Source organism: Sorghum bicolor, chromosome 1 (genome assembly GCF_000003195.3).
Source record: "Sorghum bicolor cultivar BTx623 chromosome 1, Sorghum_bicolor_NCBIv3, whole genome shotgun sequence".
Classification (NCBI taxonomy): Eukaryota; Viridiplantae; Streptophyta; class Magnoliopsida; order Poales; family Poaceae; genus Sorghum; species Sorghum bicolor.
The window spans coordinates 80,411,168-80,426,535 of NC_012870.2; the positions used below are offsets into that span (position 1 = coordinate 80,411,168).

Sequence of the window (15,368 nt, forward strand, 5' to 3'; positions counted from 1 at the left end):
CCAACGAGTTGGTCCACGCTGATCTAATTCGATCTCGCACTTTATCTGCATCATCGCCGTCGTCGCGTCTGATCACATCAACCGGCTGGATGTGCATCACCTTTTCCCAAGGCCGGCTGTCGATTTTCCGTTATTGTAGAGAGCATCGACGAAAGTTCCGGAGGCTCAAATAAGGCCTTGTTTAGTTCTGAAAAGTAAAAACTTTTCGGAACTGTAGCACTTTCGTTTGTTTGTGACAAATATTATCCAATTATGGACTAACTAGGATTAAAAGATTTGTCTTGTGATTTTCAGCTAAACTGTGTAATTAGTTTTTGTTTTCGTCTATATTTAATGTTTCATGCATGTGCCACAAAATTCGATGTGACGGAAAATCTTGAAAATTTTTTGGTTTTCAGGATGAACTAAACAAGGCCTAAGACAGATAGTGAACCAGTGAAAGTACCACGTTTCTCTATGGCTGGCTACAAAATAGTACTTTATTCTGTAGCCAGAGCCGAGCAACCACATCCGACGCGTCCCAGCCAACCCAAACGCAGCATCCTAGCCAGGCTCTAGCTAGGCTGGGCTTGCCTTTCCATTAATTGCGTTAATTAATGATTATAATGACCTAAGCTTTTATATATAGCACCAGAAATAGACCATCAATCACGGTGGCGTGGTGGACATTTTAGGCACGAGTCGCTTTTGCCGCTCATGATCAGGAACCCTCGATCCAGCCTATTCTTCAACGTGATTCAGCTTTGGGCAGCTCCATCGCCATGGTGACTAGTGGCCGCAAGGCGCACTGTTCCATCCTCGGTGACCAACGGCGGCGTCGCCGCTGCCGCACGTCATCCGGGTTCCAGCAACGGCGGCGCCACTGCCGCACGCCCTGCTGGATCCATCCGCCCGGCCGTGCTGCAGCGGAAGCTCTCATGGGTGAGCAGCTTTTCCGCGGACAAGCTGCTGGAATATTTCTTATTCTCATTTTCTCTTTTCCTTGCCATCGATCTTTCTAGATGTGTGTGATGGATCCATGCATGGTGGGCTCTACACGGACTGCACCCACAGCCACAGCTAGCGACGACGATGCCTATGCGGACAGCACCCCGGCCCGGCAGCGGCATCCTCCGAGCACCTCGCCGGCGCGCACCGCGTTGTGGCACTCGTACACCGGCCACCACCGTGTCACCCTCCGTGATAAGACGCTGCGAGTTGGGCTTGGACGACGGGGACCATTGTCATGGCTGTGGAAGGACGTACCACTACATGCAGGCGACCGGGCGGGGAGACGGGATTAATTTGGAAGAGTCACAGAACGGCGGCGGGGGGATTAATTTGGGTATAGTTGGCTGAATTTGAGGAAGAGATAGTTTGCTCATCGGCTGCGACGATGGCAGGCAGGCGCGGGCGGGGGAAGGAGGAGGAGCAACAGCCACGTCGAGGAGGAGCCCCGCCCGGCCCTTGACGTCGCGCTTGCGCTCGCCTACGCCGATGACCCCACCCGTCTCGGTGGGCTCGACTCTTCGATCGTCCACCTCGTCGCTGACGAGTACGGCATCGGCGGGGACGCCGCGCCATTCATCTGCCTCGGTGGATTTAGGAACACGCGCGCGCACCGTCTACGAGCTCGAGGATGAGGACGGCGGCCTCGTGCTGGAGCTCGAGGAGACGCGGTTCGACTTCGGCACCAGCTACGAGCTCGACTGCTCAAGTACTGCAAGACAACGGAGCCTGACCGGGAGCACCTGCTCACGGTGGCTGGTGTGATCTACGAGTACTCGCGCAGCAACAAGTTCGCCTGCTTCATGGTCATGGCAGGGAAACTGCTTCCTTGACTAGGCATACCTTGTGCTCGGTATTCCTTCGCCAGGCTCCATTAAGCTGCATTGAACAACTTGAATGTCAGTGGCTCTTTGATTAATGGCGAAATAAGTGTGGCTTCTCATATTTGGGCCTTGTTTAGTTTCCAAAAAATTTTAAGATTTCACGTCACATCGAATCTTGCGCCACATGCATAGATTATTAAATTTAGACAAAAACAAAAACTAAATAACTAATTACATAGTTTGCCTGTAAATCGCGAGATGAATTTTTTGACCCTAATTAGTCTATGATTGGATAATATTTGCTACAAACAAACGAAAGTGCTACAGTGCCTAAAATCCAAAATTTTTGCCAACTAAACAAGGCGTACATGTTTTGGTTTTGTGGCAAATGAACTTAATCCTGAGCTTCATCAAATTAGGTTTATCCCAAATCCTTGGGTATATACCTAATACTAAATCATGGGTAGTTTTTTTAGTTTTGGCCTTTTTCAGAAAAAAAATATGCGTCAGGAAGAAGAGGTGAATCCTTGTCGCTCAGACAATTTTTCCAATTTCCTTTCCCATTCGGATGTTTTTTTCATGTCTTTTTAAATTTGTTTGTTCAAATCTTTTTTATTTCTTTTTTCTTTTTTTCCAGTTCCAGTTGGTCCATCTCTTTTAATTTATAAATATTAACTATCTAATACCATAAATGTCATGGTTATCAATAAAATAAATTATAGACTTTAAATTTTATAAAAATAATAAATATAAATAGATATGTAACATCTATTTGTTTTTTCCTGTTGCAACGTACAAACATATTTGCTAGTAGTTCATAATTAATAGATTAAGAATTAGTCTGCCTGTTTGGATATTTATAGAGACTAAAAAATAGTTAACTAATTATTAGCTCGTCTGAACAGGATCATAAACGCATTAGAGCATCTCCAAGAGCCTTTCTAAATCTCACTCTCTAAATCATCATTTGGAGAGCCATTTGCATAAAAATCGCTTTCTATATTTTTTTTTACTTTCCAACAGTTTTGCTAAATCTCATGCGCACTCTAGAGAGTTATTCTCGTCTTCTATATTTGGCTAGCGAAAAACCCGGAATAGACAATGACTATATTTGGATGACCATTTAGAGAAGGTCTTGGAGGGTAGTTTTTCATTAAAATTGCTATTCCTAGCATTTAGGAAGAATATACAAAGTCTCTTGGAGATGTCGTCGCTTCGCCATGCATATGCATGCAATTAATTGTATATATCATGATTTATATTAAGTCACTCACAATGTAGACTCTATCATAAAGTTTAAAGTTATTTATTATCTCAAACAATGTGAACTTAGAGTCTAAATAAAACTTAAAATCTTATTTTTTTCTACCTTTTTCTTCGAATGTTGTCACATCAACAATATATCATAAATAAGCTAGCTTTCCTTTTCTTCTTCCCTGGTTGCGTGACCAAATTGACCACCTCTCCAAAATCTTGCGTTCCCTTCCATCCTTGTTGTACTTTCTGCCTTCCTTTCCTTCCTCCTGTCAAAAGAGTAAAATAGAATAGGGCCTTGTTTAGTTCCGAAAACTGAAAGTTTTCGGAACTGTAGCACTTTCGTTTTTATTTGACAAATATTATCCAATCATAGAGTAACTAGGCTTAAAAGATTCATCTCGTGATTTCCAGATAAACTGTGCAATTAGTTTTTATTTTCATCTATATTTAATACTTCATACATGTGGCGTAAGATTCGATGTGACAGAGAATCTTGAAAAGATTTTGCTTTTTGGGTGACTAAACAAGGCCTAGGTGTGCTACGGATCCACGCATGTGTCCGTCCATCGTGTGAAGTAGTCGTCTTATTTTCTATAAGGGGTTAAAAAAATTAAGTTTAGCTAAAAATAGGAGTATTAAATAATATCAATATAAATATGCAAATAAATATATTATAAAAATATATTTTGTACTCAAACTAATAATATATATTACATATGATAAATATTAGTATATTTATATATATATATATTTAGTCAAATTTAAAAAAGTTTGACTTATCAAGAAACAAGACATGCATTTATACACGGACGGAGGAAGTACCTAAGATCGGTCTTATCTCCGGTATACTATAGTACCAACGGCCATGCTTATACTAACAAGTCGTTTTTCTTTTTCCACAATAAGCTGAGGTATTCTCTTTGTCTCTAAATAAATCAATTACTAGAATCTACACTAATTGTTTTTTTTAAAAAAAAATTACCCTCTCTATACTAAAAAATAAAATCATTTTGAATAATGTTTAGATAAAAAATTGAAAATATAGATCATGAATAACTTTGAATTTGTTGAGTTTGGACTTCAGAAATATGAAAACCATATGAATAGATTTTATCTTAAAAATGATTTTTGTAAAATATACATATATTATTTTTTGATAAATATTTTTATAAAAATAATAATTCAAAGTCATATTTTGGAGTCCGTGTCACTGTCCAAAATGATTTTATTTTTTTAGTATGGAGGGAGTACTAAATTTATAGAAAAAAAGGTACATTTATACCATAACTGAGCATCTTATAAAAGTATATTTTATGGTAAATCTAATGGTATTAGTTTGGTACTATAAATCTTAACTTTATTCTAGAAATTTGGTCAAGACAACTCTAGAAATCTATCTATTTATTCAAAGAGAGAGAGAGAGGGGGGTACTAAAGCAAAGAGGCGGACGGAGCTTGTACAAATTTTGAATTGTCCTGGGCCTGTTTGGTTGGTGATCAAAACTTGCCATACCTAACCTTTGATAAACTATGAGTGCCAAAGAAAATGTGGTGACTGAGATTGAAGTAACACTTGTGGCAAGGTTTGGCACGAAAATAAGCATGACATATGGGAAGGGTGCTAGAAAAGTGTAATGTGTTATATAGGTGTGACAAAGAACCAAACAATGTAGCTAGCTGAGCTGGATTGTCGGACGAGGAGGCCCATTTAATTTTGTTGGCAGGTGGTCTGGGCCGTGAGGAGGAGAAGAGCACGCAGGAACGAATCCAATCCAGTCTGGGCCTTCCAATAAAGCATGTGGGCCTGCTGAGGTGGAGCGGAGTCGAGTCGGACCAAACGATGGCCTCGTGCTGTCGACCTGTTGTGTTGTGTTGTGTACTTTACCTTGTTTGGATGTTATCGGATTCACTTTAATCCATGTGTGTTGGTGTAGATTGAGATGAAATTTAGTTCAAATTTCATTTCAATCCACCTCAATACATACGGATTGATGTAAATCCGACTACGTTTGACCTTAGTACAATTCCTCCATCGGATCCGAGTAGCAGCAATGAAGGTGTATTGCCCGTGCTGCACCGCCGCCGCACAACGAGACGGAGGGAGAGGGAGCCGCTGCCGCAACGAGGACTTTGCGGTCTACAGGAGGGAGATATTAATTTTCCACAAGAATGAGTGGCTGAGGTTACCAATGGAGATCGATGGAGGAGGTGACGTGCGCCTGAGCTGGACCAATCAAACTTTTTGGGACGATTGTTAGGGTGGCCTTGTTTAGTTCTAAATTTTTTTTTAAGAAATAGACACTGTAGCACTTTCGTTTATATTTGATAAATATTGTCCAATCATGGACTAACTAGGCCTAAAAGATTTGTCTCGTCAATTTCGACCAAACTGTGTAATTAGTTTTTATTTTCATATATATATTTAATACTTCATGCATACATTTAAAGATTTGATGTGACGGAGAATCTGAAAATTTTGCAAATTTTTTTGGAACTAAACAAAGCATATATATATATATACGTAAATTCCTTTGTACACGTACGTGTAGTTACTCATGAAATGCATGAAGTAGAGCATGTCGATTTCCAAGCCCATATATTTAATTATAGCCAGGGGCGGGCGTAAGACTAAGGCCACTAGGGCCATGGCCCTAGTCGTGACAAAAATTTTGGGAGCAACTCTTGAGGCCTAGTTTATTTTTTAAAATTGTTCAAGATTTCCCGTCATATCGAATCTTTGAACACATATTTGAAGTATTAAATATAGACAAAAACAAAAACTAATTGCACAGATTACCTGTAATTTGCGAGATGAATCTTTTGAGCCTAGTTAGTTCGTGTTTGGACAATAATTGTCAAATACAAACGAAAATGCTATAGTAGCAAAAACCAAAAAAATTCGCGAACTATTAATATGTGATATAGCGTGTAGTTACTCCTATGTCTATATTTGTATATTTAGGGTGCATATGACCGGACGAAATGTATGTAGACGAAGTATGTGATTATACTAGACCATTTAGGATGATATGTATATTAAGTATGCATACATACATAGAGTATGTGGTTATACTTATTATATATACTACATTAATGGCATTTTAGTAATATTTTTTAAAAAAAATATGGATTTCTTTGAAAAAAATTCGTGTGGTAAGATCTAGAATATGAGTATATAAATATATTCAAATCGATCAACAAGTATGAACACATACAGAGTGTTGTTCAATAGACTATACTTTATTTATAGCTTTTGGATTTTGACCGCTAGAATTTGGCCCTAGTCTTCACTAAATCCTGGGTCCGCCACTGATTATAGCTAAGGTTTTTCTAAACATATACTGAGCGCACATGAAGGTATATGATGCAAATGTGGGTCTCCCCTTCCGTCCTTCTTCTCTGTTATGTTTGTCATTTACGTTCTTAATCACTTTCACTGTGGTTATGTATAAACAGCACTATACGTACATCCGTAGTTGCATTGTGTAAGCCATTCTTTCAATTCTCCTTTTTAATGAAATACGTATGAAGTCATGTTCTCATGAAAAAAAAATAGTATGATAAATAGGAATGAGGATGAAAAGATATATAAAATTTACTAAAGTCTATCACAAACAGATACAAATAAGAATGTGCGTGTGTGACATAGAGGAGGGGGAGAGAGTATTCTATTAGATTCTAAACACATGAGAGTGTTTTTTTTTAAAAAAAAAACTCAAAGATTGTGGATTGAACACACATGGAGGTGCAATGAAATGAGAAAATGGCGTTGGAAAAAAGGTTTACGATCTAATTAGCAAAGCTCTAACTCTGAGGTCCATGTTTTAAATTAAGCGGTTTAAATATTTATATGTAATAGAATAATTCATCTATGTCAAATCGGTCTATTTTATTGCTCTAAATCTACGATTTTCTTGGAGCTACAAATACCTAGCTCTAAAAATTCCAAGGATTTCTTAGAGCTAGAGCTATGGCAAATGAGCTTATTGTGCAAATAACTAATCCAACAATACTTGTTTGGTATGATAAATGTTATTTTTTAATAGATTAGGTTAAACTCGAGATTGTGTATTGATTGACTCAGGGAAAACCTCAAATTAATTAGATTTTCTTGGGATGGTATGGGAGGGGGTAGTATATTGATTATGGTTTGTGAGAGTGCGTGTTAGGACTTAGGAACGATGGGTTCATAGCCAATGTGTACTGCAGATAAATAAATACAACAAAATGAACAAATAATGCAGCAAGCAAGACGTCTCTGTCATCCATCTGTCGGGTCACATGGGCTGTCATCTTTTTGATTCCGCGCGCGGCACGGTTGTTGTTACCACCAGTAGTACACTTGCTTGTGTTGTTTGTATGTATGCGATGAACGTGATGATGATAGCGCGCAATTCCGGCCGAGAAAAGATCATCATATCGCAGTCTTTCTCAACACTTTGGCCTCTTTTGCTGGCATAATACCCTACCCAGCTGGTTAGTGTAATAACAAACAACTTGGCTGTTTTTATCTATATGTCGTTCGCATAGATAGGTGCAACCAATTAGTTTGAGAAAATCTGCCAGCTGCTTCTGATAGGCGTGTTGTACGCAAACTGACGGAGTCTTAAGTGTACTACTACTGTGATATATGTACTGGCCCTTGCATATATTCCCTCGGCCACTTAATCCATTTATCAGAGTCATCTTACTGAAACAAAACCCTCCGAAAATCAGAGACAAGTAAGGATGGGGGGTGGTCTTTCAAATAGATACCCGCGATTCTTCTCTAATGTAATTTTATGAACTAAATAGATAATTACTTTTCTTATTTTTTTTATTTAGATCATCTAGTTATACTATAGAAGAAACGCGAGTATCAGTTTGGAGCACCTCCCCATCCTTACATCTAAACTAGAGATCACTATTTTCACATTTTCCTAAACACATGCGGCTCTTCTCACTCGTCTAATTCAATCATCTGCATACAACTCTTTTCACTAGTTAAAATAATTTCTCTTTGGTCATAGCGCAAGATCCTAAAATGACTCCGATAAAGAGTGAGTATATGCCAAAAGTGAATCACCCTATAGGGCAGGCTGGCTGAATGGCTGACCTTGCTTGCATATATTGGTGGTAGCTAGCTAGGTCGTCGTACAAGGACGACGACGGACCACTATTTATTTATTTTGTTGTTGTTTGGAGTTGTACGTAACAAAACAGTGATTTTTGTCAGCTTTCCACCAAAATTTGGATGCATTTTAACTATTTATTTGGTAGATAGGACTCTACAGAATCCACTATAAAAAAACCTAAGAGCGAAGCTTACCAAACCAGCTCTATGGAGAATTGATTCTTGTCATCTTTCCACTAGAATTCAGATGCATGTAAATAGGGCTCTACAAAATCTGCTTTGGAGAAGCTGTGAACGGAGCTGTAGCAAACCAGCCAACCAACGCTACGCTTTCCTGTTCCCTTTTCTTTTTCAGTCGAACTTTTTCTGTCAGCCAGTAGTGTTTTTCTCTCACAATAAATTAGCCAACAGTAATTTCAGCCTTGATTTTAGTCTCTCAAATTTAAAACTTTCATGTGTTAGAAATAATATAGAAAAGTTTTCAGACCAGCCTTGACCTTTATCTCTCAAATTTAAAATTTTCATGTGTTAGAAATAATATAGAAAATTTTTGTTCCGCATAAAACTAATTTTCAATCTGTAATTCATAAAAAATTTGTCATCTCTTTCTTCATCTATATTATTACTGTTGTATCAGTTTATTTAATGTTTATGAAACTTATGTTAAATCGCCAGTGAGACTATAGTCCAACAATTTTGCAGCGATAGGCACCTAGCGAGTACGTACGTAGTACGTGTACTGGGGTGCTTGGATGATGCATGGCCCCTCCTCTATGTTATGTACTCGCTCCCTATATGTCGGTCAGATTTGGCAATTGTCATGCATGCATGTGGCCTCCGTCGTCCTCAGCCCTCGATGATGGGTCGTATTAGGTCACGGGTGACGACGTTACATGGCACGCAAAAAGTAATAATATTCGGGTCTTTTAGTTTCCAAAAAAATTTATAAAATTTTTTAGATTCTCCGTTACATTGAATTTTGCGGCATATACATCAAGCATTAAATATAGATAAAAGAAATAACTAATTGCACAATTTACCTATAATTTACGAGACGAATCTTTTATGTCTAGTTAGTTTATGATTGGACAATATTTATCAAATACAAACAAAATGCTACCGTATTTATTTTACAATTTTTTTTGAAACTAAACAAGGTGTTGGAGCAGGAACCTGTGCTCATTTTTTTTGGAGTAACAGCTACCTCGCTTTCGTTGAGTGTTGGAGCAGGAACCTGTGTCTGTGTGCTGTGCCTCTGCTCTCTCTCTCTCTCTCTACATAAATAAAGGTGGTTTTTTTGCTCTTCATAAGGTCACATGCTCTAACTCTCTCGTCCATTGGATTCGCTTTGAGAAGTATGCAAATACACATCTCAAAGCATTTTCACATTGAGATGTATATTTATACATTTATCAAAGTGAATTCAATAGGTGGGAGAGTGATGGTACATATCTTTAAGGGCAAAATAAACTTTGCCCTACATAGCTTTTCAGTTTGTCGTCTTTTAATTGGCATGCATGAATCGAATAGCTAGTGAACAATGACGATGATATAGATATACCTATAGCTAATAAGTTTAGGAACAATATTTATTTTCTAATATAAGTTGGACCCTTAATTGTAGGACTATTGGAACGAGATGACCAGCAATTTTCAGTAGTACTGCTTGTAAGAGCATGCATGCAGTACTTTCAACTGGGCGCTCTCTTCGATTTCGTCATGCATGAGACTTTTCATTGCTGGTTTGTTACTGCCCGGCCCACCTCATGCATGCACGTCTCCCTTGCGCATTATTACAGCATGGGCCATTCATGGTTCATAGATCACCTCAAAATCCAAAAAAAAATTAAGATTTTTTGTCATATCAAATTTTACGATATATATATATCTATACCTATCTATAAAGAGCCAAAATTTCAGTTTGCCAAATACTTTCTTCTGCCCATAATCCTGTCCGGTTAGGATCGCCTCCTGTGCGTGTTCGGTTACGATCGCCTCCTCCCTCCAAGGTTTCTAGAAGCCAAAAACAAAATAAAAAACATTCTAGGGTTCCTAATGCAAAATCTCATATTACTTACAATCGTTACGATGGAAGAGAGAAAAAAATAAAAAATTTCTAGAATTCCCAATGTAAAATCTCCAATTTATTTTTCTTTTATTTTTTAAATCGGCTGAAAATTAATAAATACATAGTAATTCATAGAAAAATCTAAAAATTATAAAACAAATTTTGTTCAGCTCCACATATGTAGATCCATGCAGTAAACAAAAATTATCACAAATTTTAGTACACTTTTTTTTGGAAATGCTTGCCTATGCTTTTTACTGTAAAATTAAAATTATAGTTATCTTGCTTCAATTATTATAAAAATTTAATGGTAGCCTATTTAATGTGATGCTTGATTCATATTTCATAGCAATCCTAATCTAAATTAAAAAATAATGCTAGCATCAAACTTCTCATGTTTTAATATAATACTGAGGCATATTAAGAGGTAATATTAGAGTGAGATAAAATTTAACTATTTTCTATTTTTATTATTAAATAAATATGTTTTAAGCTACATATTATTGTAAATATTAACTATCTAATACCATAGATGTTATGGTTATCAATAAAATAAATTATGGACTTTAAATTTTATAAAAAGGATAAATATAAATAGATATGTAGCATTATGTCATCACTTTATAGGGTTATTTGATGTTTTTCTTCCGTTGCAATATTACCAAATTGAGGAAAAGCAATTTTTTTAAAAAAAAAAATTTGTGGCCCCCGGCCCCCACTCCTCCCATGGCTCCGCTCCCCGTCCCCGTCCACCCGCCAATCGCTCCCATCTCCGTCCCGCCGCCGCCACTTCCTCCGTCAAGGGCGGAGGCGAGGCCGACTACGAGGTCTCCGACGACCACCGTGCCGCGTGGGAGCGTCACGAGCAATCAGTGCAGGAGCTCCTCTAGCAGCGCCGCGCCTACGCCATGGCCGTGTGGGCCTGCCTCTGCCGCCTCGACGAGCGTGAAATGGAGCGCCACGACCGCCTCCGAGCCCTCATGGTCCGGCTCGAGGCCGATGGCTAGGTCGACCGTCTCCTCCGCGCGCAGGAGGACGACCACGCTGCATGCACCGGCAAGGAGGAGCAGATTCAGTACCCCTTCTTCACCAAGGGCACGCAGGAGCTTCTCAAGGCGCGTGTCGACATTGCACAGTACTCGCTGCCCCGTGCCAAGGCCAGGATTGAGATGGCCAAGCACTGCCACGAGGATTCCGATGAAGACCTATAGGCGGAGGCCGAACTCGTCGTGAAGCAAGCTGGGGAGTTTGTCCTAGAGTGTAGCGAGATTGGAGATGATCGCCCTCTCATCGGCTGTTCCTTCTCTTGTGGTGCATCAATGCTGGCCACAAGGTACTTCCTCTTAATCATACGGAATTACATATGCTTTGTTCATGTATGTCTCGAACAAATGCTGTGATGAAAGGATGTTGAGAACTGTTACCTATTAATTGTATTATTATGTGGCGGTTGTGGCTGTGGCTTTTGTCACTAACTGCGCCGCTGGTTTTGCTTTGGATTGCACTGAGCGACAATAAAAGTGGACTGATCTGACGTGCTGTTTAATGGATTTGTTCCCTCATGTGATGCTTTTATGCTTTCTTTACGTAATATTTTTCCCCTTTTAATTTCTATACATATTTGTATATCATTTTTTACTCTTTTCCCTCCACTGTATATGAAGATTTCTGATTTTTTTTTATGGGACGTCATTTTTTTCTATTTCTTCTCAAGGTGATTTCCGATATTAGTTTGGTAGTTTTGTTTGTTTTGGTGGGGTTATATTTATTTGATTCAAGGTTGGACTAAACTCACTTAAATTTTACAAAAAGTGTACAATTATCAAATAATAAATTCTATACCCCGTTGCAACGCACGGGCATGTTTTGCTAGTATAGTATTAAATAAAGATTAAAAAATAACTAATTGCTCAGTTTAACTGTAATTTGTGAGATGAATCTTTTGAGTCTAGTTAATTCATGGTTGGACAATAATTACTAAATATAAACAAAATTGCTACGGTATTAAAATTTTAAAAAAAGTTAGATGTAAACAAGGCCTCACTCGTACGTCTCTTCAGTACTGGCCGGCTAAAATCATATCTCCTCCTTTGTATATTCTTGCATAGTATATATTATTTAAGGACCTATTTAGTTCGCATTCTAAAAAGTTTTTGAACTACTGTAGCACATGTATAACTATAGCAATTAGTATTTACTTATGGAGTAATTAGACTCAAAATATTCTTCTCGCAAAATGCATACAAACAATAATAATTAGTTATTTTTTCTATATATATAATGTTTCATGTACATGTTCAAACATTTGATAGGATGGGGTAAACATTTTTTAAGTGGGAACTAAACAAGGCCTAAGTAATTAAGTTTGGGAGGACAACGTACAAAAATATGCAATAATGTGCATACACATACTTGCATAGATTGAGAGGACAACGTAGAGGAAATGGACTCATCAGGCCGATCCGGCGGGTAAGATATTTTTCATGGGGGTCAATGGACGACGAACGAGGCAGATGGGCGGATGCAATGCAATGTGAGCCACATATATGTATACAGGTTCTGTTCGATTATCTGATGACCATCACAAGCTAGCTTCCAACATACTAACGTACAGTGTAGCATGGGGCACTCGACTCGAGTGTAGTATGTTGTGTTGTGTGTGCCAGCTCAGCTCAGCTCTTCAAGGACAAGCTAGCTAGGAGGCTCTTACCACTCATGCATGAGCAGCTAGAGCTAAAGCCCAGCTGGTATATATGTTATGTAGCAGGCCTAAGCTAAGCTAGCTACTAGCTATATATAAACCCAGGCGAGGCTCTACCTTAGGTACGTACATACCACACGGTGTCAACAGCCCTAAACTTGATCATCCTTCTTCTTCTTCCTACTTAATATATACTGTATAGCTCTAGCTCTGCTTCCGATCCTGTACGTACGTAGTACCCACTACACTAGTACACAATAAGTAGCTAGGCAGCAATGGCGGCCTCATCAGTGACGACGACGATGATGAGCTTCCGGCCGGCTGCTGCTTCCCTGCTGGTCCTGATGTTGGTGGTCGTCGGCAGCAGCGAGGTCGCGGCGTGCGGCAGCTGCCCGACACCACCATCATCTCCTCCTCCACCGCCGCCCAGCAGCGGCGGCACGCCGTGCCCTCCGCCGCCGTCCAGCTCCGGTAAGTGCCCCAAGAACGCGCTGAAGCTGGGCGTGTGCGCCAACGTGCTGGGCCTCGTCAAGGTCTCCATCGGCAAGGTGCCCACCGACTCGTGCTGCCCGCTGCTGGACGGGCTCGCCGACCTGGAGGCCGCCGTCTGCCTCTGCACCGCGCTCAAGGCCAACGTGCTCGGCATCAACCTCGACGTCCCCGTCAAGCTCACCTTGCTCCTTAACTACTGCGGCAAGAGCGTCCCCGAGGGCTTCGTCTGCGCCTAATTATATAAACCATTATATATTGTCATGCATTCATGTCACTGTGATTCTATCTTCTTCCGGATGTACGTTTTTGTAACGCGCGCATTATTGTTCGTTATATTACGTTGTTGCCTGCCTTCTCTTTTTTTACTCTTCCTCACTTGCATTACATTACATATATATAATTGCGTGACAATACAAATTGGGTGTAAAAGGAAGAAATGCATGGTCCGTCAACGTACAATAAGAATGTACTAGTTTATATTTTCTTGGTAATTTAAATGGAACTTGAAAGATTTGTCGGACATATATATTATTTGTTGACTGCATAAGTTTAATCTAGTGATGGTTTTGCTATAACTATCTTAGACCGCTGCTAATTAAACTTTAACATATAATTCAGGTTACATTTTTCAAAAAAAAATCAAAAAATATTTCAGGTTACCAAAAAAAAGGTGCTGTTCTTTATTTGCATGCTACCACACAAGGACAGTTAAGAGGTTTAATTTGATCACTAGCTTATATATAATATACACACACGGCAACGCTATTCTACACCCTAGGTGTAGAATATTATTCTACACCGTAAATCAAAACTAAGCAGAAAGAATATTGAGAAGTACTGAAGAGCATTCAGTATTATCTAGTACTACACCTAGAACCATAAAATACTGAACAATAGTGAAACACGAATACTGAACGATACTGAATTTTGCTCAGTATAACAGTTCGGTGTAGAATAGCATGATGTTGGGTACCATAATAAGGGATACCCAAATCAGAGCAATAAAAAACGCAAAGGAACGTACTAACCACAATCATCAGGGCCTCGGACGTAAGTTCCGACTCGCCCGACCCCTCAGGGCCTCGGACGTAAGTTCTGACTCGCCCGACCCCTCAGGGCCTCGGACGTAAGCTCCGACTCGCTCGACCCCTCAGGGCCTCGGACGTAAGCTCCGACTCGCCCGACCCCTCAGGGCCTCGGACGTAAGTTCCGACTCGCCCGACCCCTCAGGGCCTCGGACGCCAGTTCCGACTCGCCCGACCCCCTAGGGTCTCGGATGCAAGCTCCGTTTCGCCCGACCCCGTCTAGGCACGGGCGCCGGACCCCACTCCACCTGGGTAACAAGACTTCCCCCGACATGACGGACGCGACGGCCCCCATAACGCGGCAGGGCAAGGCGACGACTGTTTCAACCACCCCGGTCACTGTGGCCTTACCTCTGTCACTATACACCCCTACCCCTGTTCACTGTAGCACACTACCGCACAGGAGAAAGGGAATGGGTGAGGCAAATCAGCACCACTGTTTGTGGTCATTTCCCACTGTTGACAGGATATGCAGCAGTACCGGCGATCCGACCCCCGCGACCCCTACAGGGTTCGGTAACCCTCTACAGGAGCAGCCATGCTGTCAACCATCCCTCAAGAACGAGATGGACCAGCCTCAACAGGGTCGGGACTGTGTTTTCACCCTTCAATAAAAGAAATCTACTCATGTAAATACCTGGCCTTCCCTTGGGACTATAAAATGGGAGCCAGGGTTCACAACTAAAAAGGGAGGAGACAAGTTCAGAAAAACACACACGCACACAACACTCTTTCACAGAGCAACAGCCCGCACTCTGTCCACACCAAGCCGAGACCTGGGACTAAGCCCTCTCTCGCAACCAGCTTGTACCCCCTACTGCAAGCACCTTTGGGTGCAAGGT

The 15,368-nt window shown here is 40.3% G+C and overlaps 1 protein-coding gene across 1 annotated transcript; it reads left to right on the plus strand.

The window, feature by feature from the left end:
- Positions 12,831-13,963, plus strand: LOC8059531 (14 kDa proline-rich protein DC2.15). Its single transcript, XM_002465990.2, has one exon. It carries the CDS (start codon positions 13,225-13,227, stop codon positions 13,675-13,677), a length of 453 nt encoding a protein of 150 aa, XP_002466035.1. The 5' UTR covers positions 12,831-13,224; the 3' UTR covers positions 13,678-13,963.